Source organism: Stegodyphus dumicola, chromosome 4, assembly GCF_044657685.1.
Source record: "Stegodyphus dumicola isolate Sdum_Otavi_A_Nest chromosome 4, ASM4465768v1".
NCBI classification, from domain to species: domain Eukaryota; kingdom Metazoa; phylum Arthropoda; class Arachnida; order Araneae; family Eresidae; genus Stegodyphus; species Stegodyphus dumicola.
In genome coordinates, this window is record NC_140771.1 from 72,645,261 (window position 1) to 72,666,429 (window position 21,169).

The 21,169-nt window shown below is 33.1% G+C and overlaps 1 protein-coding gene across 2 annotated transcripts in view; it reads right to left on the bottom strand.

Moving 5' to 3' along the window:
* The window catches only part of LOC118191468 (neprilysin-2-like), a 126,887-nt gene that overhangs the window by 7,688 nt on the left and 98,030 nt on the right, over positions 1-21,169 (bottom strand). For both annotated transcript variants that reach the window (XM_085815076.1, XM_085815075.1), the window contains exons 12-19: positions 17,356-17,468; positions 13,820-14,042; positions 11,183-11,281; positions 5,806-5,883; positions 5,601-5,701; positions 2,838-2,917; positions 2,367-2,418; positions 2,164-2,231 (exon numbers count right to left, since the gene is read on the bottom strand). In XM_085815076.1, the coding sequence (XP_085671202.1) occupies positions 2,164-2,231; positions 2,367-2,418; positions 2,838-2,917; positions 5,601-5,701; positions 5,806-5,883; positions 11,183-11,281; positions 13,820-14,042; positions 17,356-17,468 (814 nt within the window). The remainder of the gene's footprint in view (positions 1-2,163; positions 2,232-2,366; positions 2,419-2,837; positions 2,918-5,600; positions 5,702-5,805; positions 5,884-11,182; positions 11,282-13,819; positions 14,043-17,355; positions 17,469-21,169) is intronic.

Below are 21,169 nucleotides of genomic sequence, written 5' to 3' on the forward strand. Positions count from 1 at the left end.
TTATTGCTGATTGCGCTTTCACTAGAGCTTGATTCTGTATTATCAAAGTGGAGATGCTACCGTGGTGAACAGTGAAAAAGTTTGGTTATGTTCGAAAGGAATTTTTCGACGCCTCTTGTCTTTCCTGAAGAGGGAAAGGCGTCATTAATAGGATTACTGTGTAAGAAAATTTCAGAAACTTGAATAATATATAAATGGAGCAGAGAAGCAATGATTTTTACACCCGAAAATTGGAATTCGTGATTTTTTATTCCAACAGTGAGAAGCTATTGAAGAACTTTCTCACATCTGTGGTGGTGGTGACGTAGAATCATTATGCATGATAACTGGATTGTTAGAAAAGATTCATTTTCTGTGAACATAAGCTACTTTTCTTAGCATTATTCGTAAGTTGTTGATTGCTGGGATGCTATAGCGACATATAATGGCTGAAAGAACATTTATGTTTTTCATTCAAATACAAATTTCATATATGTGTTTTTCTATGTAGGTCTAGCAAGATTTTACACCTTTTGGTATTTCGTTCATGCCGCACTACTGTTTCTGAAACGTATCTTTGTTCTCTTTCTAAACTAGCCTCTTTCTTCTAGTTTTCCTGCTCACTCACTTTGTGTTACTTTTATATTAACTAACATTTTCCTAAGTTATGTGCTAACTTTACGGAAAATATTCTCACCTTCTGTTTAAAATTCAATGCAAATGAAGGCATGTATGTCGTATGTGCTCGCTTATTCTTAATTTTAAACATTTGCGAGTTTGTCCTATATGTGCAAAACAATATCGGACGTTACCTTTCATAGAAGCATTGGTTCATTGCTTACAAGAAGATTAGTTAATATAAAATCAACTTAATAAAAACCATTGAGCAAGGAAATTCAAGGTAAAAAGGGCACTTTAGAGAAAGCTAGATGTGTTTTGCATAACAGACGTAAGTTGTTATTACCTTCGCAAACTACTAAAATTCCGGACTCTGCAGCTGCTTTAAGTAGGGGTATGATTATTAATAAGTTCTGAAAATTTATATATGTTTACTATTATTTCATAGTTGCATTAACTTTCATATGTCTCTTTTCTCTCGCGTTCCTTATTTTACAGAGATAATATGCAGCTGGTTTGCTATAAATTTCAGCTATATAAAGTTGCACTATGCTAATATGTTAAGCAAACATTGCTTAGCGAATCGTAAGATCAGTACTTTTAAATGTGTCTTATTAACGGATTTTTGTATGTAGTTCTTGTTCACTTTAGCTTATTCATGGAGAATTGTTATAATTAAAAATGCATTTAATTATTGTTAAGTAAAATACTGTTCAAATATTAGTTGTTGGACGAATAATTTAAAAAGGAGTTAGAAATAATATTTCTCGTATACTTTAACTGATGAAATCTTTTAACTATAAAAAATTATAAGTTTTAGCGCATTGATTTTGTAAAGGTAGCCTTCTTTACAAGAAACATAATCTTAGTTTCACGAAAATAAATAATTCTTTTTCTTATTCTCATTTAAGGTGTGGCACATAAATATTATTCACTGCAGTAGATTTTGATAATTTGACTTTTCTCCTGCATTTACTCTGCTATTGACTCTTAATTTTTTCAACTGATAAAAATGTGTCTGTAACCCATTTGATATTAGGGTTCGTAAAATACCTAACAATTTTCTCATATTTTTAATATTTTTAACTGCAAAATGGTACAAACTGTTAATAATGGTTAATATCAAGGTAACTAAACTCAATTTCAAGATTATTAAACTAATGACGTTTCTATGTTTTAAGCCCATTTTTTATTTTGTGTTATATAATCCACGTTCTCTATAACGTCCATTTATTATAGCAAACATTCCATGAGAACGACGGGTATAAAAGGTGACAGCTGATAAGAATATAAATCCACTTTCATTATAACGATTGCTCTTCATAACGTCTTTTTTTTTTTTTTTTTTATATATATATATAACACAAGAAGGAACGTAAAGAATGTCAACTGAAAATGAGTTTACTCTTTCCTATCTACAGCATTATTTTTATAATCATATATTATATTGACTATTGCAATGCGTTCACGAACCATGCAATGTTTAGATTAGAAGTTATCATTTTACTCATATAATTTACTCATATTTTATTGACTTAATATTTTAATGAATAGAATTAATTATACCTCTGACAAGGAATTCATATACAATTTCTCGAGCAATCTCAGAACCAATAGCTCCAAAATTCAGATAACTGAAATAAACGCATGAATCAATGCTACGGTCTGCTAATATATTATATATATATTGTAAACAAAATTATAGTTATGTGAACAAGAACACAAGAACACATCAGTTTTAAGTGTATAAGACAGCACTAGCAACTTACTGAGGTCGATCCTTGCTGAATAATGGGCGTCGGAAAATTCTTGCTGGAAATTCTGCAAAAGAAACTCTCTCAATCAGAATTGAATCAGATAATAAAAATAAAAATTTTCTTTTATCAAAAATCAGTTAACTATTCGGAGTTATATTATTGTATGAGTGAAATGCTCGATAAAAGTGGCAGGAAACAAAGTATCCACCATTTAGAAAATCACAATGATTTCATTTTCTCTTAAATGTAAATGCGTAGCAAGACTACTATGCGTAGCAACACAACATTTTTGTAATAAAAATTCCGTTTTTGCCTCTCTCGCAGGTTACATTTGACACAAACGATTCATTTCCGTACTAATTCACTAATTCAGTTTTCTATCTTGTTATTGTTACTAAAATATTAAAGCTTCAAGTTTGCCATTTATGACATAATTGAGATTATAGTAATGGAAAGCAAAGGAGAGATGAAAAGCGAATTCACCAGTGGTATTATCTACTGGGCATCCGTAACAGGAGTTTGTGTCCTCGCTAATGAGCGATGCTGTTGCGAATGATTTCCACCTGCAAAGAAATGAAATTTCTATGTTTTTCAACGATAGTTTATATCACATAATAAAAATTTGTTTTTAATATATAGCATCTAAACCAATGACGAAAGCTTTCCAAAGATGAATAATAGAGATAAAGTAATTTCAACACATTTTGTTTTAATTTAAAATTTACATGCCAATGGCAAAACGACCATATGCCGTCGGTAAAGAAATTTTCCTTGCCTATAAGAGTGGATTCAATAAATTAAAAATCTGGTTCGAAAATATATAAAATCAGGAAAACTTTCAATTGCAAATTTATGAAAGTTATTTGCACAATGGGGAAAAATACACACAGATTATACAATGTAAACGAATGAGCAAAAGCAATCTGTAATATAATGCAATAATCTATAAAATACCGTGATGTGGGCAATCGGTCATCAGTAAAATTTTGCGTTGCCATTTTGAAAAGTGTTAGATATTTATGTTTCAAATTTAATAAGAAAACTAGGTGATAAAAAAGAAGTGAGCTGTCACACACAATAATTTGTCTTTCAAATTGGGGGGGGGGGAATCAATAATTTAAGAGAAATCTGCTGCCACTGACGGAATCAAAATATTTTTATTTTCCACGCGATAGTTTTTTTTTTGTCATTCAGTAAAGCATAAGAAACTCAGATTTATTTCAATTATTATTATTTTATAGCTGGACCAGTGAAATACTTTAGATGGATTTATTAAAATCAACTACAAACAAAAGAAGATTTTTCGTTTGCTTGCATGCATGTAATTCATTCGAAAAAGACCACTCCACGGTGTCTACATTCAAGGCGTTTACATTAGAATATGTTGAGCTCTCGATATCCATCTTGCGTGCACGTCACTCACCTTAGGGCCCCGTCGCCGTTTTTGCTTCCCGCTATCAGTGAAATTTATACATGCTAATTAAGATAGGCATCATTATTTTTTTTTACAAAAAATAGCCATTAATACAGTTTCAATTCTGAAATCAAGTCACCCGTTTTATGTTCAAGTCATCGTTGTCACGTTCCCGCTATCTGAGTTAAAAACCGTTAAAAACCGCCTTTTTCGTTTACTCTTTAGAACAATGCAGAACCTTTAAAGCAGAACTTAAGTGTGCTCTTTGTTAGTTTTCTCGAATATTTTGGAAATGGTAAAGAAATCGGCGAAAGTTGCAGGTGATTTTCTGGAAAGCTCATTTCCAAAAAAAGACATAATCGATAACAAAATAAATACCAGTTCTTACTAAATCTGTTACATGGCGCAGTATTAGTTCTTCACTGCTCTACAGTTTTATTCGAACTTTGCAAAATTTTGCGTAGTTTCCTTGAAACAAAAAAAGAGAATCATCACTCTCTATCTGAAATTTCGAAAAATCTACACCCCTTCCCTAAATGAAGCATCTTCACTCTGCCGAAAGACAGGGCCAAGCCAGTTACTTCAGATGATCAAATATATCATTTCCCTTGAAACTGTGGAGATAATGAACGAAAAGTACATATGGAAAATAAATAATAAATTAATAAGTTGAATAAGCTATTTTCAGTACATTAGAATGTATCAAGTATACAATTAAAAATACTGCGTAAAACTTAAGAGAAAATCGAAATTGCCTAATTGGCACAAAATATTGTAATGAAGTGCAAAGGATTCATAAACAGTTATGATTTCATTCGTTCAGATTTCCTAAAAACATAGATTTACAAAACTTTTTAAAAATTAGACACACATATCTTTAAAAAATTCAGTTCAAAGAATCTTCAAGTACAATAAAAATGTCTTGATGATTTATGTTTCGAAATCTATCTTTGTCAATTAAAAAATATTTTAAAAAACGCTTAGATTTCTATTTAGAAACAAAATATTAAAAAAAAAAAAAAAAAAAGACCACCTTTTGTTGGTAGACTGTTTCTAAATAACTGAATGTCACTTTAAGGATGACAGCTCCGGATGACTTACCACTAGGTAAAGACTTCATTTAGTAATCTCAAATCTGACAATGAGATAGTATTTGATACAACTGGACTACAAGACTTCTAGTTTATCGCTTCACAGATGTAAAGTTTCCCTTAGTTTGCATAGGAAATTATTTTAATTTTGGCATCCTTCGTGAACCTCTCATTTAACCCTCGCATTTCCTTGCCAGGATGCAAATTTAAAGTCAAGACAAGAGAGTATAAAAGCAGAGGAAACTGGTAATTTATTTAAAGAGCGTGATTTCGCTAGCTAGCGCATGTTACTATTCTGTTCTCGCTGTTTTTACCTTGAGTTGTTGATACGTCTTTTTGGATATTTAATAAGTCTATTGCCATATGGGTTGTTCAGTCAGTCTAATCAGCCTTCAATTAAATTGCTAGTCCAGCAAGACTACTATTATCTTTGAATTCCTTGTTAAATTATTCTGAAGCTCCACCGCAGGTCGTCGGTGTTGTTGTAAGCACGAAGTAAGTGTATCTGTATTGAGTTTGACGAATAATAAAGGGTTTATTTTACCTTTTTTCTGTGCTGTTATTATTCGCGCCTGTGCAAGAAATCGCCAGGTTTCCTAGTAACATCAATTTAACTTTATGAGAACGAATAGGTGAAGATCTCACATATTTTAAAATTTACTTTTAATGCAGATTTTCAAGTTAAAAGCATAGTAAGTGAGATAAAATTATGCAGTTATTGAGGGCTAAAATCTTACATACCCTTCTTCAGACTGTGGTCTCTGAATCTTTGCAAAGTAATTATCGGCTGCCCACTTACGAACTTTCAGTGTGTTGTTGAAAAAGCTTTCATCAAGAGTTAACTAAAACAGAATTTAATTTGTACTGGCACAATGTCTCAAAAATTTTTTAAATTTTATAAGCGAAATTCTCTGGGAAACTAATTAATCGATATTATTTTACTTACATTTTTGTATAGATCGGTAAGAAGAGAATCATTCAAAAGTTCTTCTGGATACCCAACACGATACGCTCTGGCATTAGCCTGCAAAACAAATTAGAAGAACTCAAAAAAAAAAAAAAGTTCGCAGGTATGAAAAATATCTAAATTCTAAATATGTTTTAATTCTTCTGGTATAATTTTAGAATGCTCAAAAGCATTCATGATAGAATTTTGAAATTTTGGGCAAAATGAGTAGCATTTTGATAATTCCGTAATTTAAGAGGAATGAAATACTTTTTAAAACAATAAGTAAATTAATTCTGATGTAATCTAAAATCTACAGTATTTGTTTTTATATCTTTAGTAAATGATTCACCAGATTAAATTTGTATGATCAAATATCAAGATTTATTATTCCTGTAATTATATTTAAACATTCCTTTTATTTAATATAAAATTCTTGTTTATAAATAAAAAACATTTCTGGTTAAAAATTCTTTTGCTTAAAAGACTGCAAATAAAAATTTTAATTTTAAAACTTCCGGATTTCTACTAGCAGTAAAATGAACAACGTACGTTTGATATTTCAGAATGTAAGCTTCTTTTTTCTGTGAAAGTAGGTACAAATTTATTGAAAAATAATTAAAAGTTATATAATATTGAGTTAAAAGGTATATAATATTGTTCGTTAAAAGTTATAAAATATTAAAGAATTTTGTTAAAAGCTTGGTCTTGCTTTATGGACAGCTCTAATGATGTTGCCATCTAAGAAATCTGATCCTGGGGCTTTTCTTGGGCAGTACACAGATTACGGCACTTCTGTGTTTGTGAATGACCCCATATCGTTAGCTATTGTAGCGGACAGACTAGATCCTCGCTCGGTCAACAAGGTGTTAAGAAGGTGTTGGCTCGGTTCCATTTCTTTCTCCTCATCTCGTGTACACACCCATGCTGTTAGTGCAAAATTATTGCCAGCTTTCCAGCTCTGCTTTTAGAATGTTTTCATGTAGAAGGCTAATGCTTGCTTATATACTACGCACAAGATCTGCCTTGCTTCGTGAATATATTTGGCTTTCATTTTACGTTTTATAGCTCTTGTGCAATTGTGTTGCGCCCTGAGGTATTTCGACCATCAGTTTGCATCGTGCAGCATTTTAGGAGACACATGTAGAAGAATATTCTGTTGCAGATGTCCTGCAGAGCTTTAATTAGGTTATTTGTAAAAGGATCCATGTCGCTGGCAGTTTGGCAGGCATTTAGATCATTTTCTGCTCTTATGACAGCCTCTCTTTCCTGAGCAGTACACTTTGTAAGTTTGCTCCTTATAAGCTGATAACGCTTCATCACATATCTAGCATGAAACTGCCAGATCTAAAAAATGATATACCGTATTTGACGGCATATAAGACGCACTTTTTTTCCTAAATTTGGTCTCAAAAAAGTTATCTGCGTCTTATACGTGAAGGACACAGTCTTATACGTGAAGGTAATTGCATTCAATAATTGTTTATTTGAAACGTGAGAATTTTACGAATTTTACGAAACGTGAGAACTAAAAGAGACCACGTTATTGAAACTTTTTTCCTTGTGTGTGGCCGTCTAAATAAGGGCGCGTCTTATATTCCGTCAAATACGGTAGTGGTGATCTGAGGCGTACGGACATCTCGAACAGTCCGGCTGCAGATCATTGAGTCCAGAGATGCAGAGGGGAGCGTGAGATTTGACCACCCGAATCTATGAACGGTCTTATTAAGTGGGCGGGTGGTTTGAAACATTGCGGAGAGTGAGATCATTGCTGTCTAAAATGTCATGAACCTTTTACCCTCCGAAAAGTCATGTCAGGTTATCCACAGGACTCAGTTTGCGCGTTGTAATATTAAATTAGCAGTCGCTGTGCCAAAGGAAATCTACAGAAGATTTTTTGCAGGGCATCAAGAGCTTCAGCCAAGCGGTAGGTTAAATGTATGACTTGGTGATAAGTAAGGGTCCATAGCCTCCACTAAAATGGTAACTATGTTCTTTGAGAGTGAAATGATGTTCAGTGCCCACTTCAGTTGACAACATATTGTTGCTGCCCTTGGATTCATCTCTTCATTTAACTTGACAACCATCCACGACAATGGAAATTCTGTCACTCTAATTCAGAAATCAAACAACAAAAATCAGCGTTATATTTTCAAATTTTCACAGGGCTAGCTTCGATGGTTTACCGAACCAACATCCTCAGCTGCAAAAGCGCACATGAACGAGATAGGATAAAATGATTAGATAAGATTAGAAAGCCTGGACAGAAAATAAGCTAGTGGCGCCATCTGTTGATGAAATCAGAACTAAAACATAATTTCTTTAAAGGCCGAAGGCAAAGATGGATTGGAATTAGGATCGTTAACTAGAACAGAAAGATTTTTTTGAATGTGAAATGCCTCTAGAAAATCCAGTTCTCCAATGGAAGATGTTTTTTGAATAATTTTGGCAGCAGAAAAATTGAAAGTGTGATTTTCGGACCAACAATGTTGGGCAACAGAAGACTTCTGTGTTTCCTTTTTTCTAACATATATGTTTTTTCTAACATTAGCCATTAGCTTATTTTTTGTGGAGGCTTTCTTATCTTATCTAATCATTATATCCTATCTCGTTCATTTACGCTTTTTGCAGCTGAGGATGGTGGTTCGGTAAAACCATCGAAACTAGTCCTGTGAAAATTTGAAAAGATAACGCTGATTTTTGTTGTTTGATTTCTGAATTAGTATTTGTTCTGTCACTCTGTTTAAGTGATAGTAGGGCTCCTGTGCCAAATAAAATCCACTTTTGGTTTCCATAGGTTATTGCACGAGTTGAGCCTTTGCCGCTCTCGTGCACTGAAAATTAACTTGAAGTACTCTTACTTCTTCCTGGATTGTAAATTAACTTGGAATACTTTTACTTCTTCCTGCTATAACGTATTTGCTTTGATGTCAATCGCAGTTCCCTGTTAAGCGTGGGTTATTTGCAAGGGACGTGAAGGTAACCTTGCACATGCTAGCTAGTGTTCGGTGTTGTTTCGTATGCGTTTGGGGATTACCTTGTATTCGAGACAGCTAGGTTGATAGGCTGAGTGCTGGAAGTCATGGTTCCTGCTATATTTATTATTTATACTGCTGCATTTGATTCAGGTTGGCGATCGCTTTCTGCAGCTTTTTTCTCACTTATGCTTGAATGCCAAAGTGAGATGCCTTAACTGCATCTCACTTTGGCATGCATCCTGCTGACGCCTCAGTTGCTAGGCACTTTTGGCATTTCATGAAGCCAAGTAATTTTCTGAATACGCATTCATGCCATCCAGAAGCCATTTTCTTGATCTTCAGAACCGCTGCAAAGCTTGACGGATCACACTCAAAGATCCATCTGACCTTATTGACACCTCTTTCTTTTATTCGGAAGATTGCTTTGAAGGTACCTCCGTGTACCTCTGTGGCAATTCTGAGCTCTTCTGATTTGGTCGCTGTGGTAATATCACGTACTCAGCACTAGGAAAATCTTTTTGTAGGTATTGTAAACTCTGCCAGGACGTTTTCTATGAAGAGATGCTTCTCGGGTCTTGAGATTTCTTTTGCTATGCGGCAAAGTTCCTAAAACCTCTTTTGCTCGTTGTCATGATGCTTTCTATTGACACATTTATTTCATGGACCAGCGCTTTATGCCTCATTTATTCCTTGAGTTCAGCTGTTGTAATATATTCTTTTGGTTGTACTTAAACTGAACTTTCTGAGTAAGTTCGAAAATGTTTTATGTGTTGACTTCACTTTTGCTGTCTTAATACACAGAGTAGACACCGTGTCCGTATTGGTTGCGGTTTCTACAGTCGGCAGAGTTTCTTTACATCAAATCGCTGTAACACTAGTGTTTTAAGAGCTTCGAGAGCCACTACAATATGATTGTTGACTTCCTGCGGGAGCCGAAACTTATTAGTACTTTTACTGGTGGCAATTATTGCGTAGAGAACGAGGATCTTATTCTCGAACGAGATCTTTTCAGATGTTATAAGTTCGTCTATATTTATATGATTATGACATGTCCATATCGGTGATGTTGCATGAAGTAATTTTGCTATTGAAATGTGCACTATTCTAGATTGTTATGTATTAGAGCAGTATTCTAGTCAAATAGTACCATTATGCACTGATCTAAACTATTGTATACTAAGCAGTCACTCTAAGCTGCAATACTATTATTAAGCAAGTAGACTGCGATCTGCTCTGCAACACACTAAAAAATTACTCGAATCAGTTAGTACTATTTTCAACTAAGTTGATTATATTGTACTCTTTACACTATTGTTGAATTTTTAAGTAACTGAGCATTCCTATAGCATAGAGAATTGCACTTGAAGTTTATATATTTAGAATACAAAATGCCTTAACTGCATTTCATTTAGGTAAATCAATCAACAATTATGCACTGCAGGGGCATTTCTATTATGTGTATAATGAGGAAGAAAGGGTAGTTTGAGATGTGTTAAGTAAAATAATGAAGATCTGGGTCGTTATTAGTTTTTCGAGTGGTTGAGGGTTTTGAGCTAAAGAGAGAAATTAATTAAAAATTAAGGAGGAACCGGGGTGGTGTGTGGTATTAAAAAGTACCAGAGGAATGGAATAGGAGTAGTTATAAGTTCTTGATGTTAAGAGGGAACTAATTAAAGTTACAGAGAAAATTTGATTAGAAGAAGGGCATTGAAGTTGGTGGGGGTATTAAAGAGAAGGTATTGATTACAGGACTTGAAAGGGGAGGTTATTAGTTTTTAGGTGATAATGGCTATGATAGTTATGAAATAAATAAAATTAATGGGGGAATTAATTAAGAGAGGGAGGATGGCGAAGGGGTATTAAAATGTCCCTAATTCCTTCTTGGGATTACAAATCATTGTGTGAATATGCTTTTAGAACTTTTAAAGTCTGAAAAACGCATACCTATGATGATATCAATAATCGTCATGCGGTGATTTATAGCTACTTTATTTTTGACCCCGATATTTTCGACGACGATATTTTGCACCACATGTTTTTAGAACGACGGGGTTTTGTACCACGATGTTTTACAACGTCGATGTTTTCTCCTTGTTTTCTTTTCTGCTGTTTTGTTTTGCACGGTGACGTCTTCGCCTTGAATTGCTTTCTCTGCGAAGTTTTCGTCCACTCTATATGTTTTCGCTCGTAATCAAATGAATATTTCTGTTGAAATATGAAACCCGAAATTTTACGCAATTAGAATACTTCCTTTACTACGTACAAGGAATCAAAAATCTCTTTAAAATTGCATATTTTGCACCAACAGCTGCTTTTGAGCAAAGATTTTTGTTTATCTTATTAAAAATATGATTTAAATTTATTTAACAATATATAAAAACAAAGAAATATGACAAAACCTTTTGTACAGCTTGTCTCTTAATTTCATTACTCATCCAGGTTACATTTTGTAGGATATTTAAAGATACTGCCCGAATGTTTTCGACCAGTCCTAGTGCCTAGTAAGAAAAAGAAAAAAAGTGTTACATAAACTCATGTTTAATTACACCAAGGCTGAGATTTTCTATTTCTTTATAACATTAATGTACCTCAGAAAATTATAAGAAAAATGTGTCAACACGTTTACTGCCAGGGTAGGTAAACGAAAATTCACAAGAAGCCAAATAATGTGAAAGTAAAATGTTAGCATAGACTTCGCCACGCGCTAGCGTGTTGTTATCTCCTAGGTGACATCACGACATCATGCATGCGTGATGGGCATTGAAACTTTATTGTGTAACACTATAAACCGTCCTCCAAAACACATCAGGAATATTTACTAATTCTTTTCAGTGCAGCATATGCTGTAAACATGTCTGTTGTCAATTGAAACAAATTATCATTTGAAACAAGTATTTTATATTATCATATTAATTTTTCCTTCCTAATCAATATATATCAACTATTTAAAAAATGTGTCACTTAAACTATTCATATTGTGTCGGATGTTTACTTTGAGGTAAAACTATCGATAAGTTTTTAGTATTTTAAAATCGAAAGTATTTATTAAAATTCCTTGAAATTATGTTATTTTTGGCTTATTTTGATATTCATTGCAGATATCGTGTCTTTATAAAACGTGATGCATATCGAATCTTCAGAATAACTCTAATAGCTTTCTAACCCTTGTAAAACGTCAAGCTTATTTGTAGCCCAATGTATATAATTTATTAAATGATTCAGGCGTGCGACCATTTCTGCCGCACGAAGATCTGTGCTTAGAGACTCAATTCGAATTCTAATAAAATGCTAAGTGAAAGCAAAAACTACCTTGAACTGCTGAAGAAACGTCTGTTGTTTTAACTATGTTGTTCCTTCAATGCTAGATTTACCTTCAAGTTTCATATAGTGCTTTAAAGAATACTGAATAATTTTCAGGAAAATGAACCTGCAGTAAAACAAATCTTGCTGATTTGAAAATTGTTTCATAAGTTGTTTAAGATGATAGCTATTCTGTAGGAATATCAACATAATGATATTTAAAAAATATGATTTCCATCGAACTGATTGGAATCAGTGTATAAATTCCAAGATAGCAAAGGTAAAATGATTACACAATATCGAAACTATTTTATAGGCATTTTTCCTTTATAATGTAACTATCAATATATAAATGCTTCTGTTAGTTTAACCTTTTACCAGAAAGCATATTAGTTCATTAGTTCAAATTTAAATAGAGAATGGGATTGCAATTTAGAAGGAGTACTATGCCAGTCATCCAGATGCTTATGAAAGTGACAGGTAATACAGCCCACCTAAACGAATGGTAGACTGATAAATAATTTTGGACGTCTGTTACCGATTAGGAACCCATTAGCCTGAGCTAAGGAACATAGATTGTATGTTTTACTGATTTATACATTTCATTTTTGAAACCATTCCAGTAGCGGTGGTTGGTATTTGTTACAAGGTGTACCTGCAGAAACAAAATTTTATACTGGTACAGGTACTTTAATCTAAACAATTATTAGAACATTAATTTAATAAAGAGCTTTGCTTTGCTAAATTTCTTAATCTGATGAATTCCGTTTTTGCTTATAACATTATGATAGTTGTATTCATTTGCGAAGGTACGCCGCAGAACGAAAGGTAGAATCTTTAAATCTTTATCGTCCTGGATTGAAAGTATGGGATACGCAGTCCTTTTACCTCTAGTAGGCATACAGGTATCTAATACTTTGATCAGACCTCATTACAATGCTGAGATTTTAGTGCTCAATATTATGCCATATCTTCGAGGTCTTTATTGCCCCACCCTTCAAAAGGACAATGCGGAACTTCATGCTGCCCACACTGAACTATGTTTTTTTCATTATAAAGGGTGCTAGATTCTTCCTTTGGCTGAATCATTCTGAAAATCTCTCAGCAATGAGAAACGTTTAGCCAATAGTTGGAGAGAAACTGGCACGACAAAACTCGCAAATCAGTACAGCAAAGGAACTCTGGCGTAGAAATGAATTCGTGTGCACTGGAGTGCCAGATAATGGCATCGAAAATTTGTTCCACTTTTGCCAAGCTCTGTGACAATTGTTATTGTTGCTAAAGACGGATGTGCACGCTACGCATTATCAAACCACAGAAACTCAAAACCTGAAATAAGAACAGAGTATTGCAAATTTTTAAAAAGTTTTTTAAATTTTGACCCCATTTTAAAGACTTTTATTAGCACAACTCGGCTAGAAACCAAACCTGATTTCGTAGTCCTAAAACTGTGTGCTCTCGACAGTTAGAAATTCTCACAATTGAAAATGCTTATCCGATGTAGGTTGAGATTATCAAAAATATTCCCTTTTGAGCTTTATATTTATATCGAGCATTCTTATTTTAATATGATTATAGATTTCGGAAAACTTTTAACCACATTTAAGTTTAGCAGTTAAAAACAAATTTGTAAGCAATAAGAATTGAATTTAGAAATCAACCATAGAAGGAAAATGCCGGGATATAATTCGCAAACCATGTATATAAACTCAACGGTAATTTGTTTTAGTACTTACGGCGTCCTTGGTTTCATTATCGAAGTGCTGTCGCACGAAGTAGGAACTAAGGGCAACTCCTAGATTATCAGTTATGAAAGAGAGACATAGTTCCCAACGAGCCGGTTCTGGTCTGTTTCCACTGCGTATTGATTGGTATTCTTTACCCAGGGTCCTAAATTCATTTGACAATAGAGATAAAGATTGTAAAACAACCCTCCACATCATATAGTTGGCCACTACCCTGAAAAAAGAAGTAACAACGATTTAATTAAGGAAAAAAACTTTTTCTGCCTTTTCTTCCCAATAGTGTTTTGTACATGAAACTTTTGCAATTTTTTTAAACGATTTGAAGAGAGATATCAAAAAGCAACCATAAATATTTATAAAGTGAATTGGTTATACATTTCAAGAGAAATGAACATAATTTTACATGTGATAAAGGGAACTGAGAATGGTATTTGCAAAACTCAAAAAGGAATTATAGTTTGAGAACATTTTACAGCTTACTTATGAGTGACTATAATTTCAATCTTAATGTAGTCACTTAAAAGAATCCACATTCGTAATATGCTAATAATAATTTCTTTACTGAACAATTTTGTCTTCTAAAGAGCTGATAATAACTTCTTGAAAGGAATTTGAGAAGACAGGCTTCTTCTAAAATCACTGTGTTTACATAACGTCCATTATTAGACTAGATGATTATTTAGATTACTGCAAAGCATGCCAGAGATATGTATGTGAGTTAAGGGACTTTATGAAGAGCTACTTAAAACAAATGGCTCTCGTTCACGTTCGAAACCCATAAAAATTCCCATACAGCCGAGCCTGCTTGCTGAGTCTTGAACTCAGAGCGAATTATTAGTATTCAGGAATCTTGCCTCTCGGCCGATGATTAACTGCACTTTTGAACACAGAAACTTAAAATAATTTAAACTGAATTGTAATTTCTTTTTGATGATCTAACATTTTACTATAATGCGTTAAATGTTTCAACTTCTACGTTGATAATTGCATCTACCATAACTGGTTTTTTTATTCCATTTACAAAATTTGTGCAGGTAAAAATATAAATTTAACTCCAAGGAACTAAAAGCAAAACTTAAAAGCACTGAAATATTTTCGTAATGTCCTGTGTACACCTAATTTTAGAAAAGGAGAGAAAAATTATTCCTTTTAATTCATAGAATAATTTATTAGATTTTGATAGAGAGTCCTTGACTTTCGTACTCATGTTCGTGATCAGTTATTTTGAAGTTCGTCTCTTAGGAAAAAATCTAAATTTTTTTTAGCTGCATTTAAAGATGTCTAAATACTGATGGCATACATATGAATCAAGGAACACTTTGAATAAGACTGCTTGGAATCTTCGAAATGTCACTTCAATATGTTTGCATGGGCCAAAGGAAGGGAACGTAATATACGCTTTGACCATTACAAATTGAGACTGAGTTTACAAAATCAAATATAAACAACAAAAAAGTATGTTATATGTTTCTCATTAAACGTACATCGCTTTTACAACTTTACAGTGAATGGTGCAATCTAAGAAAGCCCTGAACGATTTTTACAATCTTCTTTTCGTATTGTTTGAATATTCTGTGTTGCTCTTTCTGGATGTTTTTAGCATTGTCAAAGAGGCTTTCTTTCGATGTAACTTCAGTTTGAAAATAGAAAATAACTGCAAGGCGATAGATACACGGAGTAAGGAGAATGATTAAGCATATGCGTTTGAATTTGTTTGAATCAATGCTTTATTGTTGAGAAGGAAACAAATGCTATATGCTGAATACTTAATCTCACTCCAAAATACACAGATGTTTCTAAATACTTACATCAAAGGTTGCATTTATATTTCTCATGAATTCAAACGGAAACAAATGCATGAAGAAAGTTCTGTTAGTGTGATAGAAGCACACTGATACTATCTTCTATTTTAACTTTTTAAAGATGGTATTCTTTCTTCTGCTGAATGTCGTTATATTTCACTAAAAACCTCTGGCATTTATTTATGTTATCAAATTAGAGGGAAAACAGGTATTTCATTTTCGTAACATTTGTCTTTTAAGAAAAAGTTATATCTCTAAATATTTAAAAATATCTTTTTAGTATTCGAAACGATCATGGTTTCTGTGATTAGACAAAGATGGAGTACAAAATGAAGAGCAGCGTTCCATTTCCTCAAATATTTCGATAAAATTTCATGAATCGCCATATCATTAACATCAAACATATCTGAAATCAACCTCTCAATCAATTATTGATCTAGTTGTAACTATTCTTTAACTTTTGAAACAAATAATTCATTAAAAACATAACCTTCAGTTTTAGCTTCTTCCTCAATCATTTTGACAATTTTAGACTTGCGTATACCCTCTGATCATTTATACATGGAAGATACAGTTATATCTCTATACTTGTTCTCATGAATTAAACAGTCTCAGTAACATATTTTCTGAGTTTAAAACAAAGCCCGAAGTTCCTTTTTTGCTGGTTCCTTTTTTGCGTAAGTGCAAGTTCCGAACGAAAACATCGAGGAGAAAACACCGTCGTATATTGTGAGAAAAAAGAAAGCAAATTAAAAGCGTCATAATTCTAAGACATCGTCGTCAAAAATAAAGCGATTCAAAAACATCACCGTTTTAAAATCTCGTCGCAGAAAATATAACAGTAAAAAAATGAAGCACCTACAAATCACCCCATGATGATAACACTGCAGTCATATGTTTCACGCTTTAAAAGCTGTTAAATGTATATTCGCATAATGGTTTGTGAGTGCCAGAAGGAATAAGAAATATTTTAAGCTACATATTTAATATTTTTGAATCATATTATAAATTTTTGTTAAAAGAGCAAGACGAGAACTTAAGCATTTAAAAACTGAAAATTAATAGAAAATTAATTCTACGCATAACAGTTAATAGAATTTAACACTTATGCAGTTAACTATTAAAGATCATTATTTTACTGATCTCCTTTATTAAATACATATTGGCGATTTTCATGGAAAATATAGTCTAAAAATATAATATCAGATAAACAAATTAAAAGCAAATTATTTTACAATTTGATAATTTATTAAATAATTTTAATATAGGCAACTTCATGCAGTTACTCTTCATCCCTTTTCTAATCTTTTATGATTATATTTTTTATGAAAAACTACCAGTAAAGCTTTGTAAAAGAGATAATTTGAATAATGACGTTTAATATTTAACTACATGAGTTTAAAACTGCTTTACCTGTTACGCATAGCATTAATTCTCTACTTATTATTTGTAGCCCTGGCATATCATTCTTAGCCTGTGAAAAATTTCCTATGTAATGTTACTAGATAAGCCCATTTTTCAGGCAGTCATCAGGAAAACGAAAGAAGTTTCATTTCTTACATTCATCAATTTCATTACATATTTCATTATAATAACAACATTGCTAAATTTATTTCATGTAACTTTATGAGAATTTTACTTACAGTGCTTCGCTCATCATGCTTAGGCAAATAGATTTTGAAATAGATTTGAGTTAAATGTAATTTTTGGCTAACTCTGTCTTACCTCTTGTTTGATCTTTGCATAAGACTTTCGAAAAAAATTGGAACATTAATATATACTTCATTATTAATAAGTCCATCATTCAGTAATCCTGTGACGTATTTGTGCCAGTCAACCTATTGCAAAAATAATTTAAATCATTTCACCTGTTTTATCACACACAAAAAAATTAACGTATCTCTTTATGCATGATATTTGAGAAATATTAACGCCTAATAATAATAAAATGTATACTCTTAAAATAAAGAAAATGGTAAACATTTACTCATATTTCGACAAAACTTATAATGCAATTTATTGGGAGGGAAAGGAAGGACGATCAAAAGCGTTATAATTGTTTCCCATACATTTAAGCAAATGAAATTTCTTATTTTGTGGCTCAGAAAGCATTTTTTATTTTTGCTTAGAAAAATCTTTTTTTTTTTTTTTTTTTTTTTTTTTTGCCCGAGACTAAATATGTATTTGACCGATGAGCAAGGTGCGCTGATTGGCGGAATGGCAATTAATTGCATTTGGAGCGTAATTGTATCCAAAATCATGTTAATATACACGTAGGAGCAAAATTAGAACATCATATTACAGTTATATTCTCTGCATTAATTGAAACATAAAAGCTATTGAAACCCTGAAATTATTCAAGAGGTGCTCATTGTAGATGCCTTGTACTTTACCTGCATTTGTTAAGATTGTTTGAGGGGCATAAGCGATAAAATATGACGGATGATCTCAGAAACAGAGAGCTGAAAAAATTCTAAAGTTCCATTGATTTGGGCAAGAAAATGATTTTTGGAAAGTTTGCCTTTACGCATATAGAGTGCTCTCCTTGTGATATATTTTCTGACCAAAATATGGCGATAACCCAACCAAATAATACTTTTTATTAAGGTGTCTTACAAGATAAATTTTCCAGGTTTGAACTCTCAGTTTTCTGAAAACAATATGCATGAATCGATTCGCCTAGTAATGCAAAGTAGCGAAACTTTAATTGCTTTGATAGGCAATTAATAATTAATGACGAATGGCGACAATTTGAAAATTCGCTAAGTGACTCATGCAACGAAAATGTAAAAAATGATGAGGAGATAAAGTCTAAGTGATACATGTTTTGCCTTTCAATATACGGTAATTTAAAATGAACGGTTAAATAGAACTAATGGAAATTTAATTTTTAAAGAATTAGGTCAGAAAACAAGAAATTTAGAAATAATTTTATAATGAAAAGAGCGAAATGAGTTGAATTACTGCACGACCACTGACGGCAGAGCATCAAAACCTTTGACTCTAAGAATCTTGAAGTGGATCAGGGCGAATGGCTGTTTACGGGTGATGTTTCCTAAGTTTAATTTGGACGCACTCAAAGTTACATCTATTTTCGTCTTATACTCTGTCTGAATTTCACACCCTTTTTTGTTAATCCTGTGATACATGACTGAGCCTTTCGGTTATTTCTCTTTCATCTTCTGAATTCATTATTTGATGCGAATTCTCTTTCGGGGGAGTTTTTTAATCATTTTTGAAACTGATCAGGCGAGTACTTTTATTTTCGTCAACCATAATTTCCCTTTGCTTATTTTAAATCCTAGACACCAGATCTTTCAATTAAATATCTTCTTCTGTAAAATGTGTTAATTTCAAATTACGGGCTGTTAGTCTTGACAGCCAGACCATGTTCTATGTATCTGTACCTACAAATACCTACAAATAAAAACATAGCTGAGAGTTAAAAGTTTAACTCAATGTCACCATAATTTTTAGAAACAATGGATTTGATTGTGAACTAACCAAAAGTTACTTGCAGTTTGGAAAAAATACAAAATAATAATAATTTGCATTTTATAAAAAGCAAACGCAGTAGTACCTCAGCATACAAGTTTAATCCATTGGTGACCGAGCTCATAAGTCAAGCATCCTGAAATACTTCTTCCCATTGTAATATATTTAAATGCCATTAATTCGTTCCAGACGCCTAAATAGGTCTCTTAGTATTTTATTGTATGATTTTAAATTTAAACAAATGCACTACGTTTTATAAAACTAATAAAAACTTCATAAAACATAATACAAACATATAAAAGAGAATGTAAAGAAATAAACTGGTTTAATTAATGTACTTATTTATAGACGTCGTACTTGCATTATTCTTTACTGTTTTTTTCTTCAAACCTTTTTCTTTGCTCTACTCCTTCGTCGCTTTCATCTAAACCGTGTTTCAAACATAAACTTGTCGAAAGAACTTTGTTTCATCCTTCTTTTAAGAATAATTCTTAAACGTATTAAACAAGTTTCATCTATAAAATCTTTTCTCGCTTCTTGATGAGTAACTCATTTATTTAACTCCTCCGTTATAAGTTCTCTAAGTCTGGGTTGCCTCGGAGAGATGCTGAGCGAGTTTGTTTACTTCTTTCTCATCCATTTCCATACCCACGTCTTTCCCGACAGTACCGTCTCATCCGACACAAGCTTTTCGAGTTTAAATCTTTTAAAATCACTTTCGGGCTTAGTTTCAGACCGCAGCTTCTTCCATTCAGAGTTTAATGTTTTCCTTGAAACCTACTGCAATGCCACCTCGATAATTTTTAAACTTTCTTTGCAATACTGTAATATTCTTCGCAGAATTTGTGTATGATGGGACCGCTGCTCTCGTTACGTCAAGGCTGCGAAGAAACAGGTGTTCGGTTATCAGATCTGTCTCTTCTGTTCCACATAAACTAAACTAGATCCTACAATGAACCTGGCGAATTCTCTCACAAGCGTGAATGAATTACTAGCACAGAAGAAGGATGAAAATAACCCTTTATTTAATTCCAACAAACAATAGAAAGGCACGATCTTCGTGCTTTACAAAAACACTGTCAAATTTGCCCGAAACTTAAACGTAGAATATAAATCAATTCAAATCTAAGGCAGAATATTGCTGGATAAGCACGTTGAGTTACGTCTGCTTAGGTTGACTCAACAAAGCCTAACAGGCGTGACGATAATCCGAATAACCAAGAGGCGTAACATCGAGATAGCAACGAAACTGTGCTGGCTAGCGAAAACACGCTCTGAATAAACTCAGAGATTCACCCGTTTAAATACGCACTTAACTTTACATCCCAGACACTTAACTTTACTTCACTTAGCTTGGCGATGTACTTTTAGACATCTGTCGGGGCCGGAAGCGTTTGGAGGTACTCCTCAGCTGCCTTCATGTCTGATCTCGCTACTTCAATATGCCTGGAGACGGAACAAGCTCCCGTTCGACATTTAAACTCTTCAAACTTGCCTCAAACATGATTGGGCAACTGCATTCTTTCATGCAACACATTTCTCTCAAGTTGCTTCGGCGATTTACTCGAGTTGCTTCTCCTTCAGCCTTATCAGCTGGAGCATCTCCGTCTTTTTATTTACAGGAATCAGTTTTTCATATTGTTGCAATGCCCTAGGATGACCCCCTTTCCTTTACTGCTTCCTTCTGCTTTAATATGGTGTACTTATAAGGTATTTCTCCCGTCTTCTTTGTAATGGTCAGCACACTCGGAGCGTATTCGAGAGGTATTTTTTTGTATTATAATTGTATTATTTTTGTTTAGCTGGTACTAGTAAGATGATTATATTGAAAATCCCAATAGGCGCAGTCTTCCCTAAGTCTGACAGATATAGTGATTGTTCGATTGTTGCCCTGGCTAGCATGTTCTCCACATCTGTCACCCACTGAAAACATCTTATGATGTTTTGCTGAGAGTATGCCACTACTTGCCAGCCACTACAATTGATAAATTACAGTATACAGTTAAAGTAACATGGAATGAAGTACCCGAATCTGTCACCGAGC